This window comes from Macrosteles quadrilineatus, unplaced genomic scaffold, assembly GCF_028750875.1.
Source record: "Macrosteles quadrilineatus isolate MER2022 unplaced genomic scaffold, UCM_ALF_1.0 Scaffold_9__3_contigs__length_116548681, whole genome shotgun sequence".
NCBI lineage: Eukaryota > Metazoa > Arthropoda > Insecta > Hemiptera > Cicadellidae > Macrosteles > Macrosteles quadrilineatus.
This window is the reverse complement of record NW_026542602.1, coordinates 8,507,505-8,530,286: the sequence shown is the minus strand read 5'-3', so window position 1 is coordinate 8,530,286 and position 22,782 is coordinate 8,507,505. Positions and strand designations below refer to the sequence as shown.

The 22,782-nt window shown below is 34.7% G+C and overlaps 2 protein-coding genes across 5 annotated transcripts in view; one reads left to right on the top strand and one right to left on the bottom strand.

Moving 5' to 3' along the window:
• Positions 1-8,139, bottom strand: part of LOC129002068 (protein virilizer-like) — a 38,811-nt gene extending 30,672 nt beyond the window's left edge. For both annotated transcript variants that reach the window (XM_054429580.1, XM_054429581.1), the window contains exons 1-4: positions 8,073-8,139; positions 6,958-7,111; positions 3,278-3,390; positions 2,348-2,483 (exon numbers count right to left, since the gene is read on the bottom strand). In XM_054429580.1, coding sequence (XP_054285555.1) covers positions 2,348-2,483; positions 3,278-3,390; positions 6,958-7,017 — 309 coding nt within the window. In that variant the 5' untranslated portion in view covers positions 7,018-7,111; positions 8,073-8,139. The remainder of the gene's footprint in view (positions 1-2,347; positions 2,484-3,277; positions 3,391-6,957; positions 7,112-8,072) is intronic.
• Positions 1,074-21,884, top strand: LOC129002069 (putative sodium-coupled neutral amino acid transporter 10). Of its 3 annotated transcripts, none has more exons than XM_054429582.1 (11): positions 1,074-1,127; positions 10,519-10,629; positions 11,264-11,381; positions 12,403-12,576; positions 12,766-12,872; positions 14,174-14,295; positions 14,768-14,916; positions 15,547-15,683; positions 16,513-16,752; positions 18,329-18,500; positions 19,588-21,884. In XM_054429582.1, the coding sequence occupies exons 1-11, from the start codon at positions 1,080-1,082 to the stop codon at positions 21,186-21,188; spliced, it is 2,979 nt and encodes a 992-aa protein (XP_054285557.1). In that variant the 5' UTR covers positions 1,074-1,079; the 3' UTR covers positions 21,189-21,884. The 3 variants fall into 3 exon arrangements, with proteins under 3 accessions (XP_054285557.1, XP_054285558.1, XP_054285559.1); XM_054429583.1 differs by lacking the exon at positions 1,074-1,127 and adding an exon at positions 9,789-9,904; XM_054429584.1 differs by lacking the exon at positions 1,074-1,127 and adding an exon at positions 9,794-9,880.
• The last annotated feature ends 898 nt before the right edge of the window (positions 21,885-22,782 follow it).

Here is a 22,782-nt window from a genome sequence, read left to right as displayed (position 1 = left end):
AGTAAGGCCCAGATAAGAAATATTCAAAGTTCCTGAGCATTTTATTACCCAGTAAGGTCCAGATGAGAAATATTCAAAGTACCTGAGCATTTCATTACCCAGTAAGGCCCAGATAAGAGATATTCAAAGTCCCTGAGCATTTTATTACCCAGTAAGGTCCAGATGAGAAATATTCAAAGTACCTGAGCATTTCATTACCCACTAAGGTCCAGTTGGGAAATATTTAAAGTCCCCAAGCCATTTATTACCCAGTAAGGTCCAGATGGGAAATATTCAGGCACCAAGTCCTTATTGATTTATTCTTAGGAACGGTAACTCTAATAAAAACTCTCAAGACCCAGAGCTGACAATTTTATGTTGATGAAATCACAACTAAATGAATTATACAACTAAAATCCGTATTTTTTTTAATACAGTTTAAAATATAACTATTATTTATTTATTAATATGTAGGCCTACAGAACATTTTTTTAACATTTTATTGACACATAACTTAATGGTAATTGAAATAACTTAATTTTTTAAAGTTTGTATTGGGGATAAAACAGTTTTTTTGTATTTTTTATGAGAAGCAATTTTTTTTAGTATTCCGTGTTTTGTTTATAATCATATGATTATTGTTATTGTTTATGTTTGAATTATTTACAAGTTGTACACAGATTTAGTTGAATTAAAAAAAGATACATTTTTAATTATGAAAGTTAGTTCATTCTAATCAACATGTCTCCAAACTAAAAATGTATAAGTCTTTTTTATTTAGTTACCAAGAAAGAGATATTGAGTAGAGTAAAAAAAAAACTAACATAATTTTCTCCAAATAACAGCACCATCAAAAGTAATGCCATCAAGACATTATTTAATCAAGAAGTTATTCAGTAAAACAATCAACAGAAACACTTTGGACTCTAAGTTGCAGATAAATAATTGCCGATTCTCAAAGATTGCCAGAGCAATGAATGAAGATTGAGTCAGAATCTAATGATGAACTGTTTGATGATTTAAAGGTTGCGACAAGTGGAGAAAATAAACATTGCTAAGCCCATCTGTTCAATCAGCTGTTGATAAGACTTGTGATAACAATGAACATGGATACCGAGGCTCTCCTTGCTGATAATGATAACGATCAGGTAATTAACTGGGCGATGGTAAATATTAATGTATTTTGTGATTTGTATTGTTCATCAATATCAGTATTTATTTACTGAATCTTTGACACACATCTATTTTATTTAACTGTACAATATTATGCCGTAAAATTCGGTTCAGCAGAAAAATGTACTGAACTATGTTGGATAAGTTAACATAAATAACATAAAATGATTAGGCCTACGTATTGTGAATTTAGTTGATGTACCTAATACGTCATTGGCCCTGCATTCTTTTAACTCTTCCAAAAGCAATTAGATAGCTGGAGCAAGTTCCAAAGATCACTAACTAATTGTTTACTCAAGAAAAAGTATTAGCAGAACAGAGTTATAAATATTATTTTTGTTTATGTTTTTGAAGAAATTTAAGAAAATGTCTTGTCATAAGTGATAGGTCTGATATAGGCTACATGTATAAGCCTACCTGAAGTCATTCTAAAGCAAAAAATATGTGAATAGTCATAGTGGCATAAAAGGTTTAATTTAAACTAGGCCTACCTACCTGTGGGTCTAATTAAAATTAAAGTTTAGGAACCAAGGAAAATCATTTTTTTATTAGGTACCAGTGACTTGTAATTCATTGAATTGTTTTGTTGTATTATCCAACTGAAATATTTACTGTGATGTGTGATTTCGGTTGAAAAAATTTACCATAGTTTGTATTTTACTTGAACGTTAAAGGTTAAATTCAATATTATATATCTTAGTCTATTAAATATTTGTAATCTCAAATAGTTTGAACTCATGCTTAAAATCATTAAATCTAGGCAATAATAGTTAAATCTAATTTAGGCCTAGGCCTATAGAATTTTAAATACTTAAAATCTTTTCTTTAAAATTAGTTTCCTTTTAATTTGCACTTTTAATCATAGCCCTAAGTTGACATCTTTTCTGTCAAAGAAATCCTGTGCAAAATGCAAGATGATAAGAAAAATCAATTAAATACAAAAAAAAACCTTGATAATGATACATAAACAGTGGAACATGCTTGAATTAAACTCTCTTAACTTAATACAAAAACATCTTTAATTCAAATCTTTGTCTCCGTCCTTAGAACTTCCATGTATAATCCATCAAAGTTGAAAAACTACTGGTAATTCAAATATAATTTTGGACACTTTGAATCTTTTCTATATGAAGTTTTCTGTACCACAAAAAAAATCAATTTTACATGTACAAAATACATAGATCTAAGCACTTACTCTCTGTTCACACTCCACGTGTATGTTTCCGTTTTGATTGTACTCCATTCCACCGACGCTCTCAAACGCTGACGCTCCCGGTTTGCTCAAATCGTTGACAAAGAACTCTATTTTAAATTGTGACGGGTTGGTCGCTCTGTAACATAGGAAAATATATTTAAAGTGATACGATTACTTTAACAATCGTCGTTATTTTGCACAAAAAGATCCTTAGACAAAAGTGTGAATATAAACCCAATAATCATTTATCGATTATCTAGAAATGGATTTAAAGAAATTGTTTTATCAAGATAAAAGTTAAAAACTAACTTGATGTTGTATACATGGCCTAACTCGTAAAATATTTTTATCATGAAATTTAAAATATACTCTTTTAGATGGGTTGTATATGCTTTTGCTATCGGGAGACAAATAGACATTCCTTTCCCATGTTTAAGTATTAGCCAATTTAGAATGAGAATGAAACATAGTTTAAATTCAGCCACCAAATTTAATTTACACAGGGTGCCAATAACTTTTTTCAGTTGTCATAAACTTTTAACCAAGCTAAAATGAATGGACAACTTAATGCAAACTTTAGTATATTTCATGTCACATCAATATTTATAATGCTAGCCTTCAAATCTGTAGGATAATGGTACAATCAATTTCGGGCTCGATTATGGACTCAGATGTAGTTTCTCAATAGGTTATCAATCAAAATTCCTATCTAACAAAATTATTGAAGTTACAATCGTTGAGCGGCTCATTCTACTAAGCTATACTTTAATGTAAAAGCGACTATATTAGCTGGTTTATAGATGTATCATCAACAAAGACCATATTGTTGAAAGTTACTAGCCAATTTTGATAACTGTTAAATTAGCTGTGATTCAGTGATCATTGGTACTTGATTGATTAATTGGATAACTCTGTACGTTTATCACTCACCCGAGCCTGACTCCCCCAGGAAAGTCTGCCTGAACCCTCGCTCCGAGAGGGATGACTCTCACTTCCGTCACACAAACTGTCTTTGTAAACTGGACCAGGTCTAAATTGAGTTCCTGAAAAATGAATTAACCAATACGGTCACTTATTCCCACTTATGTGCTACACACCAAGCAAAAAATCTTTGTGTTTTGATGTCACAATGTTAGGAAAGTTATGATGAAAGATTTCTATCACAAACACTTCCTAATTTATGACACTAACAGTTTGTGACTCCAGCAGTGCCGGATTTCCAAGAATGCCCCGGCATTCCTGAGCACTGTCAAAAAAATCCTTAGTTGCAAGAACACCAAATATACAGCTAAAATGGAGATTTAAGGGGTGTTTTACTAGAGGTACGGGGTTTTTCCATGTTTTATGGTGAGGTTTTAATATACAGGACCTCTGATCCTTTGATACAGGACCTTTGATTAATAATACAGTATCTTAAATCCCTCTTATTGCAATATATGAGCAGTAACCAGATTGACTATGAAGGATAATTTTGAATACTGTATTAAATGAAAATAATTACACAACCTGATACAATTTTTGTTTTTTTACAAAGGTTGAAGTCTTATCCTAATTTAAATTTATACAGCTTGATATTGTTTCCTTTAATTTAAATAATTTTAGTCTGATTTATAGAAATAGTATATTACGATACTAGTCCTGAAAATAAGTGTTTGCCGGACGAGAGTGGTCGTTCCCGAGCGAGACAAAGTCGAGTACGGGATTACCATATGAGTCCGGTAAACACATTTTGGACGAGTTGCGTACGATAGTTTACGCCATACTACTAAATCTGTACAAATCCTTATACATTACCACCAATATTACCACTCATTGCCACCCAAATACAGTATAATCAGCTGATTGGTGTCCGGTAAAACTTGTTACAGTACAGTAGTACGCAATGAAACCCCATTTGATTAAGCTGGCGGCAAAGAGCTGTTTTCTGGACTATATCCTTGCGTGGGAAGTTTGTCAAAATAGTGTAGTGTGGCGTAAAAGTATTTTTTGCCAAAACTATTGAGTTTGAGTTTTGGGTGGATATATACAATTTTGGTCCCCCTTGACCAAAATTGTGGGTTTTAAAGTGACGTCTGTGTCTGTGACTGTATGTGTAGAAATGTACAGAGCTTCAGACCGCAGGAGTGGTCTCATTTTGACAAAATTTTATATGAAATTAAATTAAAAGAAAAATGTCTTTATCTAAGAGGCAAAGTTATGTGGGTGCTAATGCTTGGTATCTCCAGGTGTTGTATTAATTTTAATTTGTAATGGTGATTTTCCTAAATAAAACGCATAATATAACAGATATGATTTTCAAATAAATGGCTTGTACGATTGTTATTAAACTTTGGTATCTTGTGGTCCTTTTAACTCTATAATAAATGGTCAAACTCCCGATGCTATTAAAATTACGGTTTAATAGTTAGGCTATTGCAATTTTTATTTTTAACCATAAAAGTCATAGATATCCCGCCGCCTACCAAATTAAACAAGCTTATGGGAGAAAGTATGTTTCTGATACATAAATGACTTACCCTGATGCTTAAATTTAAATATTAAATAATAAAAACATAATCAAAGTACTGAAAGTTAAATATATTTTAGCAATTATTTAGAACATAAATTTTTTTTAGAAAAGATTATTTTTTACAATTAACAATAATAAACAAAAACACTTTCTGCAAGACTACTTAAAGAGTCGGAAAGAAACATCATTTATAGAGTCTCCTTTGAACAACATAGCCATTTTAAGAAGTTCAATCTTGGCATCTTTGCATTTAGCTGAGCTCAGTTCATGCATATAGCACAGGTTGGAGATGAGGCTATCCTGAAGACCATGAAGTGGATCATTGTGCAATGCTCCATCCAACAATCGAATGCCTTCCCTCAGATGTCCCGAGTAGAAGAGACAAACGGAGCAATTGTTCATCACCAACAAACTAGAGGGATCTATGAAAGACGCTTGTTCAAAACATCTATACCCTTCTTCAAAATCATTACGAGCAACAGCCAACAATCCCATATCCAAGATACTGTCAAAGTCTTCAGATGAAGGCTCAAAAGTTGAAGAAGTGCTATTTTGTGCCTGTAAGAAACAATATTCAGCACTCTTCAAGTCTCCAAATTGTAGATATATTCGACCAAGAACTGAGCAAAGTGTTTTCTTTTTACCGAGGGAACTCTCATTTTCAATCATACCATTCACAATATCTACAGCAAGTAAAAAATCATTTATTTTTAAAGCGACATTAACGATTGAAATCAATACACGTTTCTTTCTCGCTTTCCACAAATTGTAAGCTTTGTCTTTTTCCAATTCCAATCGACTTGCAGCCTCGTTTTCCAAATTCTTCTCTATCTTTTTGACAACTGCTAAAATTTTAAAAAGTTTCTCCAACGATTCTGAATGTTGACCACACAAGCTTGGCAAATTAGCGAGCAGCAACCTCATTTGGAATGGAACCATGGAACCGCTACGACCGTGGTAGACTTCTGGGTAGAACTGATAGTACAAGTCAGGCTGATCCCCATCCCTCCAATAAGTTGCTTCCATAGCAGCTACATCAAACTCTCGCAGCTTCACCAGCAATGTTAGCCTTGTAAACCACAACTGTATTGACTGCGGAGTATGGTAAACTGACGAATCACTGATTCTACAATTAGTTTTATGATCTGTCAACAGCTGAGCGGTAAGGTTAACAGCAGTTGTATAATCCTCTTTCCTGACCAATTCTAAAAGGGAGTCAAATCCATATTTGGATGATTTTTCCAAATCGATTGTTCTAAAATTGGTTTCTTCTCCTTCAGTGATCGAGGTTGCAAGTTCACCAAGTCTGCTAGGTACATTGTCGTCGTGAATTTCTGGGACTGTAAAAACATCCCTATCAGAGAATTGAGGTGGAGGATTTAGCAAAGCATGTTTTGTTCTCTCTGATGGAATCCACAAATCACTTTTGTAAATGTACGCTTCATTTTTGTCAAAATTTGTAATATTTAAACTACAAAAGTCATCATCGCTAGTCTCCATATTATCAGAGAATGTCAAAAGATCTTCGCTTAATTCATCGGCAGAGGATATATTTTCTTCGTTAAAGAGTGGTGAAGATTCTCTCTCTGATTTTGATGAGCTAGGAACAAAACTAAATGTAACTTCTCCCTCCGATTTGTTCAAAAGACCCAACTTAACTGGAGGCTCATTCACATTTTCAGTTTCCAAGTCAGTGTCTATTCCCATTGCTTTGTCAACATCTTCATGTCTGTTCTGTTTGGAAACATGGAGTTGAGTTAGGTGCATATTAAACTTAACCATAATAAACGTAATAATTTGTGTACGGTAGTCATAAGCACATAAAGTAGTATCAACTTATATCTAATTAGTGGTGTACATATGTGCGGAATACAATGTGGAGGATGAGTGAGAATTGAGTAAAAAATCTTTGTTACTTTGTTACCGACTAAGATCAGCTGTTTATTTAGGCTTACCTAGAACCATTTATTGAAAGCATTCCATTTGACTTGGCATTTTTTAATGGAACAAACTAACTGAAGTATCTTAAATGTAGGCCTAATAAACAATTCAAAGTGAAACTTTGTTTTGCAATTTTGAAAACCGTCTACAAAATACATACCTCAGATGTTTCATGAGAAAATGTATCAAAGAACAACAGTTCTGGTTGTTCTGAGGCCATTATTTACACAGTTTCTATTGTTCTCCCAACGTGACAATTTTGTTCAACCAAATTTCTTCTGTGACTCCTCTTTACCGAGGCTACAGCAGGCACGCTGAAAAAATCAAATATTTATTTAATAGTAAGAGAATTCAAGTCATGAAAATTATAATGAGAAAATTTAATGTTTGGAAATGTTATGCCTGTTGATTAAACCACTGAAATTTATTTCTACTAGGCTACCGTACCTAATAACTTGATAAAAAAAAATATATGGACCAAATATTTTATGTCATACTGTAATGGTTCCGATTGATAATAGGCTAGGCCTAATCAAGTCAAGTAGCCTACAGTAGGCCTACAATTGTGTTCGTATGATCTGACTAAGACTTAGCACATGCAGTGCTGCAGGAAAGAAACAACCTAATCTAGGCTATGGGTAGACTTCCATATCTGTTGGCACAAACAACTGAATAAAAATATCGATTGTTTGATTGTTTCATTTGATATATCGTTTGGTTAGTTAGGTTAGCTTAACCTTACCTAACTTTCATACGGTTGTTTGTGCCAACAGATATGGAAGTCTACCCTAGGCTATCTAAGAAGTACGCATGATCTAAGATGTTTCAATCTACGTCTAGGACTAAGTCTTAGGGCTAACTCTGAACTCTGACAGGTTTTGCAGTGTATATTTAATTCAATGCCACAAACTTAAGAACTTCCAATCCTTAAAATGTGAGCCAATAGGCTAACTTATGTAAATTTAGGTTCAACCAAATTGTAAACATTGACCTAAACTTAGCAACTTACCTACGATTCTTGACTAAACTATGGAGCAATCAATTATCAAACACCGAAATTACAGTAGCCGAGTATAGATTACAATTTTGCAACACAAGCCAATACACATTACAATTGTTACAATTTCATTAATTTATAGTAATTTTTTTCACAAATTAAAATATAAGTTAAAGCTTATACTGATATATGGCTGACTAAATTAGTTTATTTTCTAAGTTCTAGATACCTGTAGGTACTATTTAAAAAATAGTTTTATACACAAAGTTAAGTGTTACCTGCAGAAATACTGTTCGGTATATTATTTATTTACTTTCTGGGGCTGCACTTTACTTGACGTCCTACACTCATTCGAATGAAAATATCGATCGATATATCGATTGCTTCATTCGATATATCGTTTGGTTAGTTAGGTAAGGTTAACCTAACCTATCTAACCAAACGATATATCGAATGAAAGAATCGAATGAAAATATCGAATCGAAAAAACCAATCGAATGAGTGTAGGACGTCAAGTAAAGTGCAGCCCTTTCTGGATACTTAAATACATTAATTAATACAAAATCCATTGCTAAGCCTTGACAATATTTTTTAACAACATTAAAACTTATCAAACTTCACTTGAGCTTGATTGAGGTTAGTTGAATCGAATCGGCATTCATAAACAATTTATTACCAACCAGGCAGGATTCAGGAATATTATTTTCTGAAGTATATATCGGTTTTGTACCATTGGTTAAAGTTTGAAACTACCGATTGTCAAAGCTATTGCATAGATGTAGGCAATGCAATCATTTTGACACCACCATCAAGTAAAACAAAGGCACCATTATCAAGATCAAGTTAGTCATAATGATAGTCATATAATATTTATTCAAGAGTACAACATGTTGCACCAGAATGGCGTTATACAATTAAATTATATGATTATATTGTTAAAACTAACCATATATAAAAAGGCTAAATAAAAATACAAAAGCTTATAACTTACAAATCTACAATAAAGTCAACCAACAAATTCATCTAGGGAATAAACGGGCTTGGATAACATACAAGTTTTTAGTTGTTTTTTAAAATGTATTTATGTCTGTAATTAATTTGTAAAATATTATCAGGTAGAAGGTTATAAAACTTAATCGCAGCATAATAATGAAGGGTTTTCAAAGAATTTTAAGTTGTGATTAAAAAAACTGATTTTATGTCTGTGCCTTTCCTTGTCCCATAGCTGTGGCATGAACCCAAGGTCTCGAATTTTGGTAAATAAGTATCTTTTACAAACGATATCAAATAAAAGATATATTGGGCAAAAACAGTTAGAATACCAAGTTTTGAACATTTTTGTTTCTGAAGTTGTCCAATCTTGAATGTTTAACATGATGTGAAGTCCCTCTTTTTGAAATGATAATACAGTATTTGTTCCAAATTTTCTTGGGAGGTTGCCTATATACACTACTAATAACCTCCTTATAACATATAACCTCATATAACAATTTACAAATATAGATTTTTAATTCATATTTTTTTTCAATTCTGTATGTTTTATTTTCAATATTTTAATAAATTTATGTTCATAAATTTTAATTTTAATCAATAAAGTGCGAATTAATGAGCTGATGCACGGCCACCTTTAACTACGGAGTTAAAGGCGGCCGTGGCTGATGACACCTGTCTATTATCAAGGCCGCCTTTAACTACGGAGTTAAAGGCGGCCGTGCTGTTATCTTATGGGACGTCTGTCACTAAACAACACCACTTGCGACGTTGCCAATTCCACTAGGCCACGGCCTGTAGTTAAAGGTGGCCATGGCATGGCTACGGCCACAGACAAGGGAACAAAAATCTTTTATTTCCCTAGTCAATGCTACGGCTTATGAATTAGCTCATGTTTAAAACCAATGTCCAGTGAATGCTGTTGTACTGGCTGTTTGTTTCCACATTTCAGATTATGGTTATGTTTACGTTTATCTTGCTCCTTGCTGTCACTGACAGTTTATTATTGTGAGACCCAAGACCCAACAAATTTTCACTTTTATAAGCATTAACGCAAAATTAAGCAGTAATTTGTTTCAATTCATGTCGGACATACGTAAGTGCTTTTCACATTCAAAAGGTAATTTGTATATTTTTAAATCTATCAATTAAGAGAAAGTAACTTAGTAGAGCATATTTTGCGAATAGGTTATGTAGTTTCATTTTGGGTTTATTGCTGAGTAGACATCAATTTTTATTTTCTTTCTGATTTATCTTAAGTTTTAGCATACTAACTCATTTCATTAAGAATAACATTTCTCTAATTAATTTACCTAAAAAAGTTGTCTCTCCTGTAAAAGGCCTATCTTGTAAATCGATAAGTTTTCAAATGTTGGCATGGCCGAATATCTGTAGCCAAGTCTTGGAATGAGTAAATAATAATGATTATTCGATTGTTTAATTTGATATATCGTTTGGTGAGTTAATTTATTGATATTGAATAGGTGAACTCTGCGTACAGGTACACCGGGTCTCACCATTATAACGTAAACTGGCAATTGGCAGGATTTGAACCCGTAATTTACCTCCAAAACAGATGCCTCCTACCAATCATTTGTGCTATTCCCAATAGTCCTATTTTTTTTAAAGAGCTAACTTATGTGTTAGTTAAATAAGATAAGATTAATTTGTTATCACTTTTACTATTCCAAGGATGAGATCACGAGATACTAAACTTAAATACTTTTTTTTCAGCATAGTTTCTCAGTGTTGGCCGACATGGGGACCAACACAGGCCATGTCATGACGCTAGCCAACAGTATCATTGGCGTAAGCGTGTTGGCAATGCCATTTTGTTTCAAACAGGTACGTTGTTATTTTACAAACTTTTGCATAAATGTTTTATAATCAAATCATCACTATTAACTATGTAACCATATGTTGTCTAGGTAACCAAATAGACATAAGTTAGTGCTTTTGAAATCCAAAGTCGATCTTCTAGAGGGCTCGGTCCTTAATCTTGATGCTTTACATAAGATCTATTTTACATACAGAGAAGATTGGAGATTCTACAGTTTTCTTACAAAAATTGTTTGAAATCGCCAATGGTGTTGACAATATTTTAGCTGAATGTAATATGGTAAGCACTAATACGGATTTCAATGCAATGTGGATAGTTTTAAGGTAAGGTAGGCCTAGTAATATTTTTCTCTCCAAGCTGTAAGTTAAGTGTAATGTTGATTAGACAAAATGTATTTTTAAAAAAGCAATACATCATAATAAAAATCCATTGTAATCAATTTGGGTAAAACTTTTATACAGTCCCAACTAGTCAAGATTTATTTAATTTAGTTTTACATACAGCTGTCACAGAATGAAGTATGAGAGCCCAGTTGCTCAATCGTCATACGTTTATTACCTTCTAGTGATTGTTCCTATGTTTTTTTTCCTTGAATTACTGGCTGTAATCAGCTGTAATCTAATAGGTGTTTTGTTTCAGTGTGGTATTATCCTGGCCACTCTAATGTTGATTCTCAGTAGCATCATGACTCGTCTAGCCTGCTATTACCTGATAAAGTCGGCAATTCTGGCCAGAAGAAGGAACTTTGAATTTTTAGGTCAGTTGTTCAAACTGTTGATGTATTTTTTCTGAAAAACTTGGCAAAGTCATATAGCCTATTTTCCAATTAAGTTATCAGCCTTATCGTGAATATTTTGTACCATTATCATAGAAAAACAAGCTAAGTGAAAACTTTTATTAGGCCTATACTAATCTTGATAATTTACTGGTATGCTATGCGATAATCCCTCAAGTAACTTGCCTTTGCCAAAAATGAACTATTTGAACCAAAGTTAAATGTGATTGTTTTAATGTTGATTTTTAACTGCAAGGTTGGAAACAAAACCTGTTTATTTGTCTAACTATAATTTCTAGCTTGTTTAATCATACACTATTTATTTTCTATTCTTTCACTTCTTCACTTTTAAGTCTTTCAGTACTTTCACGTTTCGGATCGATTAGTGCAATTAGCTGATCTCTGTCTGTTAGAAAGCTACAGAAAGTATATTCCGTAAAATGGTCTCTTTAAAACTTCTAGGGTTTCACTCAGAAATATCACTAATAATGTATGCTATCAAAATCTTTATATCTCAATACATTTTAGATTAATATTAAATCACCTCTGCCGCATCTAACTTGCAGACTGAGCGAAAACAAGTTCAATAATTTACAGTTGCTAAAATTGATTAATTTAATCCTAAAATTAATTATCAGTGAAATTCGCCTATTGGGTCTGATGATGATTGGAGTGTCCAATCGATCACCATTTACCATCTTTTATAATGTATTTACCATCTTGTGAGTAAACAGTATAAGTGTAAATATTAATTGTTAGTTGACATATTTTTTGTGCTTTCATTGAAAAATAATCCAGATTTTAATGTCTGCATCCTCAACAGCATGGATCATTTCACCAACAATACAATTTGTAACCAACAAACAGAGCAGTAAATTAAGTGATTAACTGCAACCTGTTAGTAGTTCGTCAAATAAACAATTAGGCCTATTTTAATTCATTCATACTATTCTCAATAACTGACTTTCCCTATGTTATGTTCATATATATTTTCGACCTGCAGCTTTCCACATATTCGGCCCGCCTGGCAAACTAACTGTGGAACTGAGCATCATCGGGTTCATGCTCGGAACGTGTGTAGCATTCTTCGTGGTGGTTGGAGATCTCGGCCCGGCTATTCTCGGACCAATACTCGGAATTGAGAATCCACAATCCATTCGAGCAACTGTACTCATTGGTGAGACACCTTTATTATCTCTTTTAACTTTCTAGAGCCTATATTTTAAAAGTAAGATATTAGTTTTAGTTTGTTTCTACAGACAATCCTATTGTTTTTTTCAATAAATTACTTGATAATGAGATTCGGATTATTTAAATATATGGTGTTTTTAGTCTTCAATTATTTTTAGTTTATGTTGTGTGACAGGTATCGCTGTGTTTGTGGTTCTCCCCTTGGGACTTTTACGCAACGTTGACAGTTTGTCAGCCATCAGTGCTGCCACTATTGCATTCTACATCTGCCTGGTGCTCAAGGTTGGTACCACTACCAAAGGGGTGTAAAACCCTGTACGGTAAAGATACTCTTACATTCAGATACCTTATGATTGGACCATTGTCAAAACCGAAACTATATAAGAACACTCAGAATATAGCTGCGTCATATAGTGTTTGATGATGTGTTGTAATTTTTAGATGACTGTCCAAGTAGTCAATGGTAAGTAGATGGCCATAAATAATAAACTTCTCTAGTTTAAGACTCTCTAGTCATACAATTGTTAAGTCTTATTTCTTTTTAAATTGCTCATGATGTCATTGTTTTTGTATTGTATAAGTTTTAAATTGTTTGAGTTTCAATCTTTGAGTTGTGCAAAGAACTATACATTCCATTCCCATGTAAAGTAGTAGCCAGTTTATAGTGAAAATGAACATAAGTTAGTTGAATTAAGCCACCGACAGAGTGTTCTGTAAATTATCGATTTCTTTTGAATACACTCACTTTTAAACTAAGATTACTTAAACAGACAAACTATCTTATTATCTTTCAGAAGTAGGCTGAAGCCACAAGGCTCTTTCAATTTAGTCAAATTATTGCACACATCAATAAGCTGGTTTATCCTTAAAGATCCAAGCACCTGATAAAAGCCTGTATTCTGCCAATTAAGGCATCCTCTGGAAGGTAACTACTTCTTACTAATTTACCAAGAGTTCTTTCTGACCACAGAGAGCTCTTCACAGTCAAAGAGCAGTTGATCAGCTGTTTCCTCTGACCTACCGCAATTCCTACAGACTGGTTTGTCACCATACAGGCCCATTTTTTCAGCAACAAAGAGTGTCTGTTTAAACTAATGTCACATAAACCACCTTACCTTACATCCTTAGCCGCTGAAACCCTTGTGGTGTTTGACCCTGCTAACAATGCCCCTCCATTCTTCATTATCCTTTGCTATTTCAGATGTTGTCTCTAGTGTTTCAAGTTTCAACATTGTTTAGCACTTGGCTCTTCCATTTCCTCATCCTGCCAAGTAGTCTTTGCATTCATGTCTGTCCACATTATTGATAATTAAAATACTATCCTGCCTTTATACTGTCCTGATGTATCAGTCTTCTGATTAAAACTACGGGAGAAAATGGAATTTGACACTAGCTCACTCTTTGAGTTGCTCACTGATCTGTATTCTTCTTTAATACAAGATGGGCTACAGCTGGTCCATACAACTTGATATCAACTTGTACATATTGATGTACACTGATGTGATATCGTTGGATACGTGTCACGGATACAGTCAATGTTTTCAACCTGCCAAGGTCTAGACTCAAGGCCATTGTTTGTTTAGGTGATGGGAGAAGCAACCACACACCTCGTAGCCTGGGACTGGGTGGATCATGTGTACCTGTGGAGACCAGCCGGACTACTACAATGCATCCCTATTTTCTCCATGGCACTATCTTGTCAAACGTAAGTACGATATTCATTTGTAAATTGCAATTAACCCTTCAATTTTTGAAGGGAAAAAAACATCTTGGCTTTAAGAACTTTTAAGGAAAAAGGAAGGATACAACTACATCATCTGAAGAAAGAGTCGCAGGAAGTTAAAAGCAGATGAAAATTGTAAAATGTGTTTATTTTTTGTGTAATTTAACTTCCTGGGACTATTACTTCAGGTGAGTTAGTTGTGTATCCTTTCTCTCCGTAACAAATAACTCATCAAGGAGGATTCAGATTTATCTTGGTCAAGAAATGCATGCTGAATTACCATACAGCAGCTAAATAGATAGGCCTAAGTTATTTGATTCTAAAAGTGATCAAATACTCTTAAGGTTGTTTAATTACTTTGTAAATTAAACAGTTGAGTATCTATAGACTTTTAGATGACATGTTTTTCATCCTCAATGTAATTTCAATAAAAGTTATGGTTTTGATTTTGCAGGCAGCTGTTTGAAATATTTGAGTCCATCCCTAACGGAACACTCGACAAGATGACAGTTATCGTTCGCTCGGCAGTCAACCTCTGTACGCTGATGTACGTAGCAATGGGGTGCTTTGGCTACATTGCTTTCTGCACACAACCCTTCTCTGGTAAGTTTTAATTATTAGTTACAACATCTGTTATTCTGTAGTTTCAGCCCTTACAGTTAAAACTTGCTAATTTGGCACATAGAACTCGCTAAACTGCTGGACTACGATCTAAAAATAGATCCTAGGAGGATAACAGAAATGATGCTATTGTTGGGAGTCAAAAGGACTATCATATATGATTCGAGCCACTTTTCTGTGTTCAGTTGTGATTTTTCAGTAGCCTACTCCAGCCTTAAAAAAGTTGCTTATGAATTCTATTGGACATGCACAAAAGGCTACTTCAGTGTCAAAAACTTCCTACCCAATGTCGGATTATTGGATGTGCCAGAAAAACGAGACCTAAAGGTATTACCTGAACATGAATTTTAATTACACATCTTGTTAGCATGCAACTTTCAAGTTCTTCAACATGAGCTGGTGGGAAGAGCCGACATGTTGGTTGCCGACCCGAGAAAAAAAAGAAACAGTTCATGATAGGCCTGGTTAACGACAGAGACAGCTAATGTTGATTTTACGCTGTGTTTGTCAATGTTTATGTTAAACATCCGAACTGTACAACAGGACAACAGGGCGCAAAGGATTTAACTTTATAATTTGACGTTTGATTCTATATAATGTTTGATTTTTTAGGTAACTTGATGCTCTCCTTCTCTCCCACCCCTACAAGTGAAGTGATCAAGATGGGTTTTGTGTTGAGCGTCGCAGTCAGTTTCCCACTCGTTATCTTCCCCTGTCGTGCGAGCCTTCACTCTCTGCTGTTCAGAAGGGTATGTTTAACTAGTAGACCCCAGCTTGATTCTGCTGTTAAACATTTGTTCGTTAGTTTAAAACTAACTGTGTGTTTCCAGATGTCTGCCTTGTAGCATGTTTCAGACCATAGCCCAAGAATGTTCTAATCAAACAATTTTTATTGCTGTAAAATTACATCAGACATAGTCTTGAAATAGTTAATCATAGATACGAGTATATTATTTTCAGTTCTACAAATGATTCAAAACTTTTTGGTTAAGAAAGTTTATTGAAGTAAACTAATAAAGCGACATTGCTTCCACAAAGTAAAATGATCTTTCTGTATGTGGGAGTGAGATATTACTTTTGAATTTTTTACACTAAATAAAGAAAAAATGTTTCTTGAATTATTTGATGTTTTGCTAAAGAACCATGGTACGCATGAACATTTATTATGCTTTGTTAGTGTCAAACAGCTTGTGACATCTAAGCTGGCACTTGGCCTAGCGCGGGCAGTGTAGGCTTGAGGAGGGTGGAGGGAAAAGACCGGGCTGCAAACATTTCCGCTGCTTCACTGAGTTGACTCCCCTTGTAGTATGGACTTGAGCCCCTTCATGTGAGTAGCGAGGACAGTTGATGCAACCTGCATGACGGGACATAATGTTTTTGAACTAGCTACTAGTAGCGATCGGCCAAGTGCTAGCTTAGATGTCACGAACTGTACATTTTGACTATTGGGAAGGACTGTAAAGACACAACTGTCCAAATTCAAGTGTGCTGACATCAACTGATGACTCACACGATTGTGTCTGGCTTTCAAGTGACTGATTATCAAGATTCAACTGTAGAACGTGTCGTTTGTTTCAGGGTATTCCTCCCCACCACGAACTCCTGTCCGTCAGCAACCACATGCCGGAGCTGAGGTTCAAGTGCATTACAATAGTCATAGTGGCCATTGCTCTCGTATCCGGTCTTCTCATTCCCAACATAGAACTGGTCCTGGGATTGGTCGGATCAACCATCGGAGTACTCATCTGCGTCATCATCCCCGCCACGTTCTTTCTGTGCCTCACCACCAAGAATAATAACGAACGGCTTCTTGCTCAGGTACTGGACGTAAAGGTTGACCGAGTAACATAAGGGGCTTTGGTTTATCTTATCTTATCTAACAGGGGCAGGTCGAGACCTTAAAGCACTTCATCCGAAATTGAATTATTGCGCACCCCAGATACTTAATTGCTTTCTTGTTGACCTACAAGTTGAGGCGCCCAATGAATGCCTGTAACTTCCCAATTAGTTCATCCTCAGGAAGATATCTACCTCTAGCCATATTTCCAAGAGTTATCGATCTAGCGTCAGAGAGCTCGTTACAATCAAAGAGTAAGTGATCAGCTGTCTCTTCTGACCTATCACAGTACCTACAGATCGGTTCACCATCATATAAGCCCATCCGTTGTAGATGTTTCCTGAATCTTCCATGACCAGTTATCAGTTCAACAATTAATTTAATTCTTCGTCTGTCTAGTCTCAAGAGGTCACAGGCAACCTTTTTGGAAGGCCTAAACAGAGTAAGCTTGCTGACCCTAAGAAGGGGAACATCGACCCAGCGTTTGCGATGCTTTTCCTTGGCTCATGACGCAATCGCAGAACATACACTGTTTCGTGAGATGCCACAGAAGGGTTGTGGGCCTAACAATGATGTCGCAGAGGCAGTATTTGCCAATTTGTCTGCAGCTTCATTTCCTTTAATGCCTGAGTGTCCTGGCACCCAGCAAAGCGTAAGGTCATTTCTCCTACCCAACTCAGACACAGAAGCAAGACAATCCCACACGAGCCTGGAGTTGAATTCGTAAGAGTTTAATGCTTTTAGGGGCTTTGGTTGTTGGGATAGCAGGTTTGATTGAGAAAAGTCGATTGTGGTGAAACACAAAAACTTTTATTATAATTGGATACACAATATTTAATTAGATAATTTTATTGTCATCAAATTGTATTTTCATCCTAAGAAGGATTGTGTAAGGAAAAATTATATGTTGTTTGGTCAGATGCTGGCAGTAGTGGTTTTTTACAACTTACAAGCCAAATAGTCTGATACAACTATTCTTAACTGTACTTGCACAACCCGACAGTTGTTTATTTAGTTACCAGTGTTAATTTATTAAAATTTAAGACCTACCTTTTTGTAACAGAACAGTTCTAACCTAGGTCTTGGTACTATCTAACCTTTAGTTTTGAACAAACTAGTCTAGTGGATATAGCGTGGGACTTCACTCCTTGAGGTCCTGGATTCAAATCCCGCCAAATCACCAATGGATTTTATCTTAAGTGATAATGCCTCAACCCCTAGGTGTAGACTGAATTAATGTGAAAAACAATCCCAGGCTCATGCCTAGCGTCCCAGGACAAAAAAAAAAAAAATACAACCTTTAGTTAGAATCATCAATTGATAGCACAATGTAAGAATGGCACCAGGCTCTAAAATAACCCTGCTCAGGCCAAACCAGCAGCCTCTAATTAAAGGTGAAAACAATCATCCAATTAGACGATGTCATTTATCATTAAAAACTATGGTAAGTTTATTTAAGTTAATAAATATGAATCATTAAAACTACAATATTAATTTTGAAACAGAAATATTTTAATCATCACGATTTGCTTACACATAAATCTGTTTGTTATTCAGATATTGTTCGTGACGGGACTAATGATCATGGTGCTCGGCTCGTACGCCAACTTGTACGCAACAGAGCAAGCCATCTCCAACAACGAGCCTCCGTCTGCGCCCAAGCTGGTCCAGCTGAAACCTCCGGAGATGCCTTCTGTCAACGTCCTTCCACCGGATACCAAGTCTCAGAGTGAGTACAAAGTATATGTAGCTGTACTTGTCATTGTATTTTAGACAATATCTGACTGACCAATCGTCATTAATTAAAAAGTATCAGTATCCCAAGTGTGTGTTTAATGTGCTCAGCCAGTAGTAGGACAGACTCAAAAGTCATGACAACATGGGTTTGAATCCTATGCTATTAAATTTTATCTGTGCAGTTCACCTTTTTACAGTACTGGCTCACACCTTGCTTTGCTTTTGGGGTTAAGTTCCACCATTGTTCCTCACACAGGCCTATGTGGACAGGCAAATATAAGGTTAAAAAGAAACTGCTGACCTCTTTATTAAAAAAAAGCTTATCCACTTTAACTTGCTGTTGTGTAGATGTTTTTCTTTCACTATTAATATTAATCCTCCTATAGGGGGGAGCGAGCTGGCGTAGTGGTTAGATCGCGGGACTTCAGTCTCTGGGGTCCCGGGTTCGATCCCCACCAAGTCACCAATGGATTTTATCTAAGTGATAATGCCGCAACCCCTAGGTCTAGCCTGAAGTAGGCCTAATGTGAAAAACAATCCCAGGCTCGTGCCTAGCGTCCTAGAAAAAAAAAATCCTATAAGATGTCTTTCCAACAATATATCTATCGTTGTCCATCGATTCTCTATCACCAGTTTTTCACTCGAGCTAGACTTTTGCAATTTTCCTTCTTCTGTTATTTTTCTTGGCTAAACAACCCTAGTATTTAAATCCTGATTTTTCTATTATTGTTCAATCATGTCCAACAATTGTCTAGTATCTTTTTGTTTTTGCACTGATGGTTTTCTAAAAAAATCCTCATATCATTTGAGAATTTCTTAAAGACCTATCATAAATAATGTTGGATACTTGTACTCAACGTTCAATGGGGCCACTTAGTTTAACCTATTTTATGGGGCCACAATGTACATTAACAGTATGTATCTGTGTATATCTTGAGAGATAACTTCTATTGAATGATGGACATAATTTCATGAAACTATAATTTAAAGTGTTTTAGTTTACAGAATGTTGACCATACCTGTGAAATTGTAGAGTTTATGTTAGACTTTGGTTTTACTGACATTTGTTTCTGTTCCAGTTAAGATGAAAGATGACACATTGAAAAACATCCAAAACGTGGAGCAACTCGCAGCAGCTCTTCCAAAACTTCAGAAAGATAATCCTGCTCCTTCAATAGAGAAAATAGAGGAGAAACAGGATGTGAGAAAAGAACCACCAGTTCCAGAAGCTCCAGAGGTGAAAGTCGTCAGTGAAGGTCCTCCTGAAGTGAAAGTTGCGGAAGCTCAAGTTCCAGCAGTGCAGGAAGTGAAGAAGTTAGAACCTCCTGCCGAGATTGAGAAAACTGTGCCCAAGAAAGAAGAAAGCATACACAACGATGCTTTCAAGAAAGAAGATGATGAAATAAAAGAGGTGCAGAAACAAGAAATATTAAAGAAGAAGGAAGAACTGATTGAAAAGCTGGAAGAAAACGAGGAAAAGCAAAAGAAACTTCTTGAGGAGCAGAAGAAAATACTGCAGGACATAAAACTTGAAAAAGAAAAACTAGTTGGAGAAAATAAACAACTTGAGAATATTGAAAAAGGAAAAGAGATTGAGAAGAATCAAGTCAAAAGTCATTTGACGAATGAAGTAATTGACGAGAAGAAAGAAGCTCCGATTGTCATTGTGAAAAAGGTGCCAGAAATTGCTGAAATCAAAAACACTCTTGAAGCTGTAGAGCCTAAGATCGTCAAAAAAATTGAACAGGAATTGAAGGAACCTATAAAGTTAATCAAGGACGACGTTGTGAAAAAGAATATGGCTGATGGACTACCACTTCCACTTGCGGTTCAACATATAGTGCCAGCATTGAAACCTGCCAAGATTGTAGACAATAATCTCATAAACCCTGATGAGGGAAATCCTGACTCTAAGGTGCTGCGGAGGGAAATATTGGGAAACAGCCAAGTCAGAGAACAAAGAGAGAAAAGAGACGTCATTGAAGTTTCTGACATTGACTTGAAAGAGGAGGGTGGAATAAAAATTGATAATACTATCCCAACCACTTCAGTTAAAAATCTTGAGAAGAAAACCCCTGGAAGTTTGGTACAACCAAGTAACTCTGTGATTATTGGTCATGTTCAAGTTAAACCGGTTGTAATTGAGTTAATCCCACCTAAATCTGAGGTTATTTCTGGAAAAGACATTGAGAAAGGAAATGATAGCTGGATATTAGGAAAGGATGTCAAAATAATTGCTTCAACTAATGAAGTAAAAGATGCGGTTAAGGATCAAGGAAATGAAATACAATCAAAGGAGTTAAAAGAGGTCATGGAAGAATGTCAAGATAAAAAGAAACCTGCCATGAAGTTCACTGATGAGCTAAAACCTTTGGATTTTCAGAAATTTGACAAGGAAACAAAAGACTTAGTCAACCCGTCAGCAGAAAAAGAAGTCTTGAATGTTAATGGTGAAGAAAAGGATTTGAAGCTTCTGAATGTCAATAAAGAAGAAACAACAGAATCTATAATAAAATTCCCAGCATTTCTGTCCAATCCAAATTTGGTCCTGCCATCGGATAAATTGGAAAATGCTGTTTTGGAAAACAATGCCATCAACAACGCGGCCAAACCAATGAAGAGGGATTTAAAATCTCTTGATCTGACAGAAAATCAAAATTCTAAGGAAGGAGAAGCGTAATGATTTCTGTAACTACATTGTTACCCAAGTATTGTAGTGGCTGTGGAAGAACTCAACGGGGTATTTTACCACTTTACCAAAGAGGTATTGTTTCCTAGACTACTATGAAATCCGACCATAAACTATTTTTTAACAAAACCTATTCAATATAAAAACTTGGAAAACCTCAATGAAAATGGTGTTATAAAAGTATATTTTTCTATTTGTATTATGTTAAGAAAAATGTGAGTACAATAATTACATTAGCAGATATTTAAAAGAAAATGTGTAAAATGTCTGACTAGGCTAACAGAAACTGTTCAACGATTATTTATAGTTTAGTGTTGTCAAAACTATATGTTTTGTGATGGTGCTAAGGTATTTGGAATGGTTGTGAATGTAATTTATCTTAAAATTGTATAATTGCATTTAATTGTTATTTGTAAATACTATTTCATAATAATTATTTATTCAATTTCCGATGTATTATAGTTGTTTTTTTTTCTGTAAAGGCCAAGTAGAAATAAGCTAGTTTAAGCTCATGACAAATGAATTATTTCCTTATGTAACTTTGTTCGTTTCAATCAAACTCCCCCAATTAAATGGATACATTGTGTATACTTTTTCTTTGGATAATTTTTGTTGTATATCATGATTTGTGTTTCTTTGTTTCACTTAACATGTTTAAAGTTTTTATTTTTTATTTATTTGAAAACAAGTGACCACATTTTTTTTTGTTTTAATTTTTAAAATTTACGTTTCTTTTAAAAATGATTATATAGGTATTGATTTTTTTTTTAAGTAAGTCAAAAAATCTCTTTTAAAGTAGTTGGGCATTTTAATGTATTTTTATACGAGAGTTTTATCACATTGTATCATCCATATTCAAAATAGTGTGCTGGCAAATAAAGTTAGTATGAAAAGTAATTTAAATCTTAGTTAAGTAAAACTCATTTGAGAAATACATTTTCAGGAAAGGCTCTAGGCCAGGATTTTGCATCGTATAATAAACGGGGATAGCTGCTAGCTTACCTTAGAAGTACTGGTAGGCCATAGAACCCACCTCAGAAGACACATAAACAATATTTCGTCCAGTGTGTGGATTTCAAAAAGTTGTTGCTGTCAAGGCTGTTACGGTACCACGTATGAATCGGTGGCAACATCCATGACAGCAACTATACATTTGACAAAATATCAAATTTTTTGTGTGTGTTCTATGACCTACCTGTATATGAAGCTAAGGTAAGCTAGCTGTTATTCCCTTTATTCTACAATTAACAATTTTCCGGTTTTTTGTTGGTAATCAATATTGTAGAAGGGGTGGAATGGTAAATTTTCTATTTTTGTTTGTGCAATTACATTACAATTTTATTAGTCAAATTACAACGATAATTTATACTTTCAGGTATTTGAATGTACTTGTCAACATAAAAAAAGACATTTAGTTACATACCGGTACACGTTTTATTATCTCAAGTATAACTCCTTTATTAACTAGGAATAGATATGAATAAAAAAACTGTAGGCCTATAACTGAAGTGAATTATTAATGTGTATCAAACATATCGTGTAACACAGTACATGTCAAGATAACAATTCAGAATTTTCCAAAATC